Source organism: Rhinoderma darwinii, chromosome 1 (genome assembly GCF_050947455.1).
Source record: "Rhinoderma darwinii isolate aRhiDar2 chromosome 1, aRhiDar2.hap1, whole genome shotgun sequence".
NCBI classification, from domain to species: Eukaryota; Metazoa; Chordata; class Amphibia; order Anura; family Rhinodermatidae; genus Rhinoderma; species Rhinoderma darwinii.
Genome location: NC_134687.1, coordinates 291,436,494 through 291,448,528, shown reverse-complemented (window position 1 = coordinate 291,448,528; position 12,035 = coordinate 291,436,494). Strand labels below are relative to the sequence as shown.

General features: G+C 40.5%; 1 protein-coding gene across 1 annotated transcript in view; it reads right to left on the bottom strand.

Annotated features, from left to right (window-relative positions):
- CPAMD8 (C3 and PZP like alpha-2-macroglobulin domain containing 8) overlaps nucleotides 1-12,035 on the bottom strand; it is a 112,045-nt gene that overhangs the window by 33,178 nt on the left and 66,832 nt on the right. Inside the window, exons 11-18 of the mRNA XM_075825316.1 lie at nucleotides 10,508-10,735; nucleotides 10,133-10,303; nucleotides 9,883-10,011; nucleotides 8,614-8,806; nucleotides 5,443-5,615; nucleotides 4,684-4,833; nucleotides 2,247-2,408; nucleotides 1,621-1,763 (exon numbers count right to left, since the gene is read on the bottom strand). Coding sequence (XP_075681431.1) covers nucleotides 1,621-1,763; nucleotides 2,247-2,408; nucleotides 4,684-4,833; nucleotides 5,443-5,615; nucleotides 8,614-8,806; nucleotides 9,883-10,011; nucleotides 10,133-10,303; nucleotides 10,508-10,735 — 1,349 coding nt within the window. The remainder of the gene's footprint in view (nucleotides 1-1,620; nucleotides 1,764-2,246; nucleotides 2,409-4,683; nucleotides 4,834-5,442; nucleotides 5,616-8,613; nucleotides 8,807-9,882; nucleotides 10,012-10,132; nucleotides 10,304-10,507; nucleotides 10,736-12,035) is intronic.

Below are 12,035 nucleotides of genomic sequence, written 5' to 3'. Positions count from 1 at the left end.
AGAAAGAGAAGTGGGAGGCCCCGCTGCACAACTGAGCAACAAGACAAGTACATTAGAGTCTCTAGTTTGAGAAATAGACGCCTCACAGATCCTCAACTGGCAGCTTCATTAAATAGTACCCGCAAAACGCCAGTGTCAACGTCTACAGTGAAGAGGCGACTCCGGGATGCTGGCCTTCAGGGCAGAGTTGCAAAGAAAAAGCCATATCTGAGACTGGCTAATAAAAGGAAAAGATTAATATGGGCAAAAGCACACAGACATTGGACAGAGGAAGATTGGAAAAAAGTGTTATGGATAGACGAATCGAAGTTTGAGGTGTTTGGATCACACAGAAGAACATTTGTGAGACGCAGAACAACTGAAAAGATGCTGGAAGAGTGCCTGACGCCATCTGTCAAGCATGGTGGAAGTAATGTGATGGTCTGGGGTTGCTTTGGTACTGGTAAAGTGGGAGATTTGTACAAGGTAAAAGGGATTTTGAATAAGGAGGGCTATCACTCCATTTTGCAACGCCATGCCATACCCTGTGGACAGCGCTTGATTGGAGCCAATTTCATCCTATAACAGGACAATGACCCAAAACACACCTCCAAATTATGCAAGAACTATTTAGGGAAGAAGCAGGCAGCTGGTATTCTATCTGTAATGGAGTGGCCAGCGCAGTCACCAGATCTCAACCCCATAGAGCTGTTGTGGGAGCAGCTTGACCGTATGGTACGCAAGAAGTGCCCATCAAGCCAATCCAACTTGTGGGAGGGGCTTCTGGAAGCATGGGGTGAAATTTCTCCCGATTACCTCAGCAAATTAATAGCTAGAATGCCAAAGGTCTGCAATGCTGTAATTGCCGCAAATGGAGAATTCTTTGAGGAAAGCAAAGTTTGAAGGAGAAAATTATTATTTCAAATAAAAATCATTATTTCTAACCTTGTCAATGTCTTGACTATATTATCTAGTCATTTTGCAACTCATTTGATAAATATAAGTTTTCATGGAAAACACAAAATTGTCTGGGTGACCCCAAACTTTTGAACGGTAGTGTATGTTATGGGCTTTTCAGTGGCAATGACATGTATACGTTAAACAGATACCATAGAGACTATGGGTGACAGATGCCTGTGACGGATGCTTAATAGTGGCGGCCTGTGACTAAACACATATGTCATGAAGTCTCATGACTCTTTTAATGAGGTATATCTTTGACGTATACCATTATAGTCTATTGGTGATGGATGAAACTGTTAGAGTAACGTATAAGTCTAGAGCATTTCCCGCCATATAAGCTAAACGTAAGCCAAAAATGTGATGTGAATGGGGCCAAAAATTTGAGTACATAGACACTAATAGTCCAAAATTATAGCATGCTTAATAAAGCGGTTGTCCAGTTATAAGAAATTGATGGCCAATCGTCAGGATAGGCAATCAATATCTGATCGGTGGGGTTCCAAATCTCGGCACATCCGCCAATCAGCTGTATTGAAGGGGCCCCACACTCGTACTAGCGCTGCTTTCCCTTTTTGAGCATAGGCCATCAATTTCTTGTGACTGGACAACCCCTTTAAGCGTAAAAAAAAGTAGAAATATTTGGTAGACGGTACAGTGCTTGAGATTGTGTTATCTCACCGAGGAGTAATTCTGGGATGGGAAGACGCAATCAATGTTCCCGTGTGTGGCTGGAAAGCTGGAACTGCTTCATCTGTGTACATACCATCACTCTGCCGGTGATTTAGACTGACGATATCTGTCATTACAACCAATCCTGTCTCCTGTGAAATTAACCCAATGGACACAATATAGTATTACCTGGATTAATACAGCTTGACAATTTATGAAACGTAGACTTTTCTAGTTGGACCAATAAAGCAGACATAATGCATTAGAAATTATTGATGCAAGTGGTTTATGCATATGTGGAATTCTAATTTAAAAGTCAAGAAAAGCACTAAACAAATAACTTTCATCACATTGAGGTCCATCGATCAGAATTCTAAACCAAAGCATATAGATGGTGAATAATACAAGTTTGTCTTTATACAGTACATCTATTTTGCAGTATGAATTGTAGACAATATAGGCAAAGTGATCCTGATATTGTTGCACATTATGGGTTATAATCGTGCACTAATTCTATCTGCTACTCAGCAGCCAGTTCACGAATCTCTTTTGTTGGTCTTACTATTAATAAGCACTAATAATAAAGCTGCCACAATCCTTTACTGAAATTTTGAATTTTTGGGTTACCCACTTACTGTAAACGCAAAGCGTGCATCTTTAGTGATGTCCCAATGCCAAGGAAATACTGACGAACGCCGCCTCCTCTGGGAACCCAGTCCCGGCCACCAAAAATGTCCTTCTTCCTTCCCTGTCCCAAAAGCATCAGAGACATCAAAGGATGCTAGTTCTTGGAATATCTGTAGTAGCCAAAATATATAAGTTAAATAAATGAGTTTCATAGTTTCCCATATGATTTTTTTTACTATAATCATGATGTCGAATGCCACTGCTGTTCTTATGGGTTTTTGAATGAGAAAATATTAGGTAGAATATGCCAAGGTCATTGCATAGCAACAATCTAGGAATGCACTGGGTGACAAACATAAATCTGCATAGCCCTGTGTATTCTGCTGTCGTCACTGAATCTTCTACAGTTTTGATGTAAGCATATTGCCAGCCATTCAACCATCTCTCCCCCTCCTTGCAGAGGACTGGAGTTTGTGCACTGCTATTGACATCGATGGACGCTGCTCGGGGTACTGGGTCTCTTCCTATGCCTTAGATCTGCATCAGTGGCTTTCCTGCATCATTCTCACAATTTGGAATTCTCTATATAAATATAGATTCTGACAGATGTGATCTGACCATACCTCCCTATGTACTGCCTTGGCAAGGCATCATGGGACATGCAGTTACCAATGCTACTGCCTGACAGTGATTCCTACAATCAAGATAGTGGACAGAAACCAAATTCCTCTCTATTAAAAGGTTAATTAGAGGTTGCTTGCGGGGAAAATAGAACACTCATAATTTAGGCTAGGTTAAAGGGGTTTTCCCATGAAGGACATTTATGACATATCCACAGGATATAGCTCACAAAGAAATGACGACAGCACACTGCGAACACTAATGTCCCCTAAGCCACTAAATATAAATAAATATGCATTACTGCTAAATCTACTTACAATAGGGAGGTTCTTAGCGCATATTTTGATCAAATTGTGTTTGCAGAGTAGGTTCCGACCTATACAGGACGCCTTGTCGTGGCAGTTGGGCAAACAAAATTTGATCAAAATGTGCACTAAGAACCTCCCTATAGTAAGTAGATTTAGCAGTAATGCATATTTATTTATATTTAGTGGCTTAGGTGACATTAGTCTTCGCAGTGTGCTGTCGTCATTTTATTGTGTGCTGTATAAGTTTGCAGTCACAGGCGTTCTTGTACCTGTATACACATTTTCTTTCATTTTGTTGGACTGTGCTGTTCAAACTTTTGCGTTGTTTATGATATCCATAGAATATGTAATAAATATCAGATAGATGCGGGTCCCACCTCTGGGACCTGCACCTATCTCCAGAACGGGGCCCCCTAAACCCTGTTTAGCCGCTCTGTGTTGCTGCTGAATGAAGTGAATTCCGACCATAAAAAAGGTTATATGGTCGTGAGTTACAAAAACAGCGTAACTCGCTGAGCTATGCTGTTTCCCTAAGCTCCATAGAATTGAATGGTAGTTAAGGAAAAGGCGTAGCTCGCATGCTACATCGCTTCCATAACGGCCATTCACTACTATAGGAGTTATGGAAACAGCGTAGCTCAACAAGCTGTACTGTTTTCGTAACTCACGACCATATAACCTTTTTTATGGTCGGAATTCACGTCACTCAGCCACAACACAGAGCGGCTAAACAGGGTTTAGGGGGCCCCGTTCTAGAGATAGGTGCAGGTCCCAGAGGTGGGACCCGCATCTATCTGACATTTATGACATATTCTATGGATAGGTGATAAATGTCTCTCATGGGAAAACCCCTTTAAGGGTTGCTGGTAATGGTTGGTTGCATCTGCTGGAGTTTCTCTTATTCTACATATTCTATAAAGCACCATTTATATACATGATAACGTATCCCTACACGCTAGTAACTTCTGTCTGGGTCTAATCCAATGTGATGTTTAATAAAAAATAATTTTTGCTTCAAAAATACAGCAATGGAATCAGATATAGTTTATACATGTAATGTGCAAGTACAATTTATCAGGAAGATATAAATGAGAGAAGCTGACATTTTTAATAGTGTCATACATTCTTAGGTGCTACTACAGGTAAATTCTGAAAATCCGTATTCTTATCTTTTACTTCAAGTTATAAAAATTGTTATTTCATTTTTACAGAGAGAAAAAAAATGCTTCTAGATACAGATGTCCCAGTTTGCTTATTTAGGGGTTGTCCAGTTTCAGGAATTGAATGTTTTTTGTTTTTTTTTGTATAACATGACCATGGACAGAATTTTATCCACTGGAAGCAAACAATGAATGTACCTACTGAATAACAGCAAGCAGAGATATTGAAAACCATGAGGAATTAATACAGAAAGTATATTGGAAAATTGTATAACTTTTAATTATATAAAATAACATTAATTTGCTAAAACCTGACAACCCCTTTAAGCAAATTAAACCCAACCATGTCTACTAACCTGTTCAGGAGTTATTTGAAAACCATTGCGCAAGAGATACAGACTCTTATCCACAGTGGACACACATACACAGCTTCCTCTGGTAGCTTTCACTTTAATATCTATCACATCACCCGGTTTAGAGTCATTGGAGGAAAGGGCCACAGAGACCTGTACAGAAAATGGAAGTGAGTGAATATGTGAAAAAAAAAAACATTCAATATTTTTTTTAATTTAGCATAAAGAATAGAAAGAGTTGATAAAAATAAAAGTATTATAAAGAGTATGATATCCTGTTAAGCAAGCGCTTATATAGTCTTAGACTGTACCTATGAGTAGGCCGCTTTTCCAACATTCAATGCACTCTGCCCTGCCGTTTACAAATACTTTGATTGTCAGACTACAATGACTAAATGAACCATTTATATACAAGGATGGATTATACATGTATGTATCTGTGAAAAATGCTCATGGCTGAGTATATAATAAACTTGTAACAACTTGTAAAACTAGGGAGTAATATGTATTTTTACAGTTTTTGTGTAATTTAACATAGATTTCCGCTTTCAGAAAACCAATATACAATTTCACTTCTGTACATTTTTTTTTTTATAGACTATACATCTGACACGCTATTGGCTTTTAATACGAATAGAGAATACATGCAAGAGGGCCCTTTATATTTCAGCAATAGATACTGGTAAGTATAGATTTTACTGGGGATAGCCCCCCCCCCCATAAGGTAGAGGATATAGAATTACAAACCGTCTTTAAAATTACCTGGTTCTCAAAAGATGGTTTTACCCGAATCTGGGTGCTGTCAGTAACCCCTTCTCCATTCTCCCTTACATAATAAACCAACAAGCGGCTCAGAGGGGCCATAGTATGAGTTACAGGGAAGAGAACATGCGTCATCCACACCTCAGAGTCACTAGATGAGAGATCAGTTGAAGCTGGAAGAAATCATAGCAGCTAAAGCATTTCTAATGAACATTACATAACAACCGAGCAAAACATCATGTCCTGATGATAGAAATGTAATACAAACAGCAAAGCCTAATGACAGCAAATGGAAAAACAAGCGTGTTATTGGAATGGATCAGAAGAAAGGATCTTTTGGAATGTAGACCACATTTGAAAAACCTTGTGAGAGCTCAGGCTATTCAGCCTAAATCATTTTACCTAATTGTGGAATAGGTTCACTGCAGCCCATGCACATGCAGCTTTGCCTGCTTCTTCAAATGCACAGAGTTGAGCTATAGTATCAGACACAGCAACAACACGTGTGTTGTTACCAATGTTCCCTCTAAGTCTTTGTAGCTAGTAAGCGGGGAAGTTAGAAACGTGGGGACCGTTCCCTCTAAACCGGCAATCCGAGACAGCGGCAAATAAATATTGCTTTATAGTACCAGATAATTAGCCATAATTAGCTGGGGTAGTTAATGGGTAATGGCAACACCCCTAGGGTCTAAGATAGAGAAGGGATTAATGTAAACAACCCTGGTAGTCTAGAGCAGTGAAGGGATTTATGGCTACAATCCTGGTGGTCTAGAGCAGTGAAAGGATTTATGTCTGCAACCCCGGTGGTCTAGAGCAGTGAAGGGATTCATGACTGCAACCCTGGTGATCTAGAGCAGTAAAGGGATTCATGACTGCAACCCTGGTAGTCTAGAGCAGTGAAGGGATTCATGACTGCAACCCTGGTAGTCTAGAGCAGTGAAGGGGTTTATGACTGCAACCCTGGTGGTCTAGAGCAGTGAAGGGATTCATGTCTGCAGCCCTGGTGGTCTAGAGCAGTGAAGGGATTTATGTCTGCAACCATGGTGGTCTAGGGCAGTGAATGGATTCATGACTGCAACCCTGGTGGTCTAGAGCAGTGAAGGGATTCATGACTGCAACCCTGGTAGTCTAGAGCAGTGAAGGGGTTTATGACTGCAACCCTGGTGGTCTAGAGCAGTGAAGGGATTCGTGTCTGCAACCCTGGTGGTCTAGAGCAGTGAAGGAATTCATGACTGCAACCCTGGTGGTCTAGAGTAGTGAAGGGATTCATGTCTGCAACCCTGATGGTCTAGAGCAGTGTAGGGATTTATGTCTGCAACCCTGGTAGTCTAGAGCAGTGAAGGGATTTAGGTCTACAACTCTGGTGGTCTAGAGCAGTGAAGGGATTTATGTCTGAAACTCTGGTGGTCTAGAGCAGTGAAGGGATTTATGTCTGCAACTCTGGTGGTCTAGAGCACTGAAGGGATTTATGTCTGCAACTCTGGTGGTCTAGAGCAGTGAAGCGGTTTATGACTACAACCCTGGTGGTCTAGAGCAGTGAAGGGATTTATGTCTGCAACTCTGGTGGTCTAGAGCAGTGAAGCAGTTTATGACTACAACTCTGGTGGTCTAGAGCAGTGAAGGGATTTATGTCTGCAATTCTGGTGGTCTAGAGCAGTGAAGCAGTTTAGGACTGCAACCCTGGTGGTCTAGCGCAGTGAAGGGATTTAGGATTGCAACTCTGGTGGTCTAGAGCAGTGAAGGGAATTAGGACTGCAACCCTGGTAGTCTAGAGCAATGAAGGGATTTAGGACTGCAATCCTGTTGGTCTAGAGCAGTGAAGGGATTTAGGACTGCAACCCTGGTGGTCTAGAGCAGTGAAGGGATTTACGTCTGCAAACCTGTTGGTCTGGAGAAGTGAAGGGATTTATCTTCGCAACCCTGGTGGCCTAGGGCAAGGAAAGGGGTTATTGTCAGCTACCTCTGTGGTCTAGGGCAGAAAAGTGGTAATATTTGCAGGCCTGGTGGTCTAGGGCACTGAAGGGATTAAGGTCAGTATCCTTCATGTTCTAGGGCAGACAATGGGTTGACGTTACATACCTGGTATCCAGTGGGTCACTCACCCCTCCAGTGTTGTCCCTGTAGCAGCAAGTTTGAAACTAAAAATACACAGTCTGCTCCCTCCCTTTCACAAATACTGTTCCCCATGAACCCTTCCTCACACAGACTGCTCTTCCCCTCAAATAGACTGCTCCCCATGGCCCCCTGTGTTACGCAAAATGCTCACCATGCCCTCCTCTTGCATAGACTGCTCCCTCTCACGCAGACTGCTCCCCATGGCCCTCCTCTCACACAGGCTGCTCCCATGGCCCCCACTTTTAAACAAACTGTGTTCCATGCCCCCTCTCTTACAGACTGCTCCCATTGCCCCATATCTCACAAACTACTCCCCATGGTCCCCTCTCACCAAAATAAACTGCTCCCTGTGCCCCCTCGCTCACGCTACTCCCCTCTAGCTTCCTCTGTCTGGGGCTGGAAGCTGAACACTGATTATTCAGCTTCCTCTCTGCACTATTCATGGAGTTAAATGCATGGAGGGATGAGCTCTATGATTGGGCAAGGAGCTTCACGAGTGCTCTGCCTGATCTCCAAAGGGAGAGCTCAGGGAGTATGTGCAGGAGCAGACTTTCCCTGAGCGTGGGGAGCTTTTAAGTTGCGCTGCTGTACAGCTTAAAGGGAACAGTCGTGTTGCTGCAGTGAAGGAGCTGTGGCGCTCTGGCGAGAATCACTGCCTAAAGGTCCTTTTACACGGCCCAATATGTTACTGGAGCTTTACAGTGCATACGCCTGTTTAATGTCAGAGTTAAAAGTGCATTACATTGTTGCATAACCATATGGAGAAAACAGAAAGTCAATGGAGCAGCACTGGAGTAAAAAAAAAACATCTGGTAGATGCAGGGCGTCTAAGGAGTGACCTCTCCTTGTGGATTATAAAAATCAAGCAGCGAAAAAGCAACACTTCTGGGAGCATAACCATAGGTGCAGTGAATCATCTTGCACCTGAAGGCATTGTGTGCTTAATAAAGAAGGACCTGTGAGTTCCAACAAATGTGTAATGACACTAAATTCCTTTGGCTTCATATTTACAGAGTAATGAGAAGATAAGCAATTTGGCACATTAATACAACATACCTGCTTCATTCTCTGCGGTTTCATTGAAATCCTTGTCAAAGGTAACAGATGATGATCTCTTTACCCTCTGCAGAGTGATATTTGCGGGCTGTTTCCCAGAAAGCACTAGGTTTCCACGAGATGCCACCTCGTAATGCAAAGTGAAATTACATGGACAGGTGGACTTCAAAGCAATCAGGACTTCCTCACCCACCTGCCATCAGGAGAGGTAAAACAAGTGACAAGTCTCATATTGCACTTTATCTTCCATCAAAATCTTTCACATTTTCATAGGCAATATAAACAGCCGGTTTACAAGAAAAAGTCAAATAAAAAAAACAATATATCTCATGATCGTACCAGGAACAAGTATAATGCTGAATTAAATATTCCTTTCAATGATGGTTAGATAACCTTTGCATATTCAGAGATAAAAAGAATAATATACGGCAAAACTCATGCAGATTTGTTTCTGCTTTAGTTATGTTCTTTAAAAAACTTTTTGTTTTATCTCTCTGCATATGCAACTGCAGGTCTACTTTGGAGGCGTTGATAACCTTCTCATTAGTTCAACTAAATCTTGAAATTGCTTTAATCCCTAAACATTGAAAAACTAATAGGGTGTCAAGTAAATGTACACAGCACATTACATAGCTTGGGTGTCAGAAGGGCTGATTTTTATTCTGATCCATGGTAGTGCATGCCCTATGTTTTCTTGCTGAGCCTGCCTTCACTAAGCAAGCATAACGTGAGATGACTCGCAACGGTTTGTTTATGAGCTCTTCCGAGTGGAAATTCTTCATATGTTTCCAAAGAACAAAAAGGAAACTCTAAAAACCACAGTTTAAAGGGACAATTGAACATATTTAATAAATATAGATGACATTATATCTTAAATTAGATAATATATACTTTTTAGTTGTTGCTAGTATACAGCAAACAGATTGCTTTCTGTACAGCTCAGATACACTGGGAATAATGTATGAAAACTAATGCTACAGGAAAAGCGATGTGGCAACAAATCCTATTTCAGCTGTCATTTCTCTGCAGATTAGAATATGCCGGTATGTCATCGGAATGGTTGCTGTGATCAACACTGACACTTTTCTTTTGAAAGAGTATTCACACATAAATAAGCTTTGACCTTGAAAGTTTATATATTTGACCTTGGAAGTTCTAAGTAGTAAGATCTTTTATTCCACTCTGGTATTATTCTCCTGGAATGCAAGCCATTGCAGAAAGTGATGGTGTTATTTTAATAAATGATGACAGTCCACTCTCTGTACTCACCAGCAGTGGTTCATCAGGTGGCTGAATAAGAAGGTGGCACTTGCTCGGAGAATACCAACTGCTTATGGACAAGTAGTTTGGTAAATATTGTTCTTCTGTGGATTTTCCATCAATGGCTATAACCTTTGACTTTGAAAGAGACAAAACGGGGATCAGCAGCATAGAAAGACAGAGAACCAAATATACAATATATATGTTGGCTTGTTTTGCTAACCAATAATACTAGCACTACAGAAACATATAGTCTTACCTCAAGCCATACATACTGGGCTGCTGTTGGGATAGATGGTATCTGAAACTCAACTAAGCCATTCTTGGATACAAGCTCACTGGTATAAACATTGTCTTTCGGGGTAAGTTCTGCCTTGATTCTCACGGTCACTCCATCTGCAGGACTTCCATCTGGATATGTAACTTCAACCTAACCAATAGTAGGCACTTTAGTTTTCTACATTTCTATTATTTTTAAATAGTTATTTTTTTTTATTTTTTTTTAGAATGCTGTGCAATTAATATGCTTAGAGCAAAAATAAATAGGACTTGGACGAAATGCTGCAGAAATTAAGATTTATCAACAAATGAGCCAATACTTATAATTTATTAAAATCCTTGTGTCATAACTTACTTTTCCTTGGTATGGGAGGCCTGGTTTAAACTGTTTGCGTGTATCTTTAGTATATTTGATATCAATCAGTTGCTTCTGAACTGGAGTGGTGTCATCAAACGTGACCTGTTTGCTGCCATCCACTGCAGTTACAGTGGCCCAAATATTCACTGTCCCACGAAAATGCTCTGAGAAGTCAACTGGCATCATGTCCTTAACGCAGATCTCGAACGTTGCTGAGCCATAAATCTGAAATTTGGAAAATATTGAATTAATATATCCAATATTGCATATATAGAGAAGGCATACAATGTAATCATGGTTTACAAAAATGTTAACTTTTCTCTCTGATGTGAATTTTCAGGTGTTGGAAGCATTTACACTTTAAAGTATATAGCTAGATGTAGATGCAAAAATACATAAAATTCAAGATCTTATAAAATTGTATTAGTTATTAATACTCGTTGCTTTAAAAAAACCAAAAAAAAAACCCCCACACACATTCAGAAAGATTTAAAACCTTAATTTACCCGGTAAGTTTTCTCCAGGTAGTCTGGTTCTCTCCCACATTCCAAAAGTATACTGGTAGTTTAAAGGGAACCTGTCAGCAAGATCATGCTGCCCTAACAGAGGTCTGCTGATCTTAATGAGCTGTGTGATACAGAATGTCTATACAAATAGAGAGACCTGTCAATCATAGTCAAGTAGGCGGGAAGAAGCCAGAGGGGAGACGCCTACTTCTCCATAAGTCCAGCTCATAACACAGACTGCAAGCTGATGTTAAAACTATGTTTCCTCTAAAACGCAGGAGTGCTCTTGAGTAGAACTTAGTTCATTCGGATTGTGGGACCTAACAGTAAGCCATGCTGCCCACATTTAGGGCAGCATGATCTCGCTGATAGGTTCCCTTTAAATGGCTTTCTAAGAAATTGATGCCAGTGTGGGTGCTTGATAAAGAGAAATTAGACTGTAAATCCAACAAGGGACACGGACTGCTGTAAATGACAAGGACCGGTGTGAGTATATACAATCAAGTATAACCCTGCAAAATTTGTTGATGTTATAAAATATTACAAAATCAATAACAAATAGCATAAAATGATTGGCATATTAGTGCTACATTTTACAAAAATGTTAAGAAGTTTTTATTGGTCAGATTACATGTGTTTACGGCTATCTTAAATGTACCTATGTAGCCCACATTATTTTGTGCGGCATTGGTTATTGTCGCTGTCCCAGTATATTCCAAAATTTAGGATATCTTGAGCAATCTAAATAAATGAGCTTGTGTGTTGGTTATGGTCCCTGATCTGCCGATTACCCTATAGACAAGTTAATATCTATGGAGGAAGGAGCGGGGATTTGAAGGTACAACAAAGGAATCTGCAAAAAACAAAACCATGGCAGCTCCATTACACATTAGATCTTCAGAAGATTCTGAAAACTATGAATTAAGAGTTCCACTGACATCAATCTATTGTCTATCACCAACTTATGAATAGAATTCTGAAGCTGTCCATACACAAAGAAAGACGTCAGCCTTTGATGA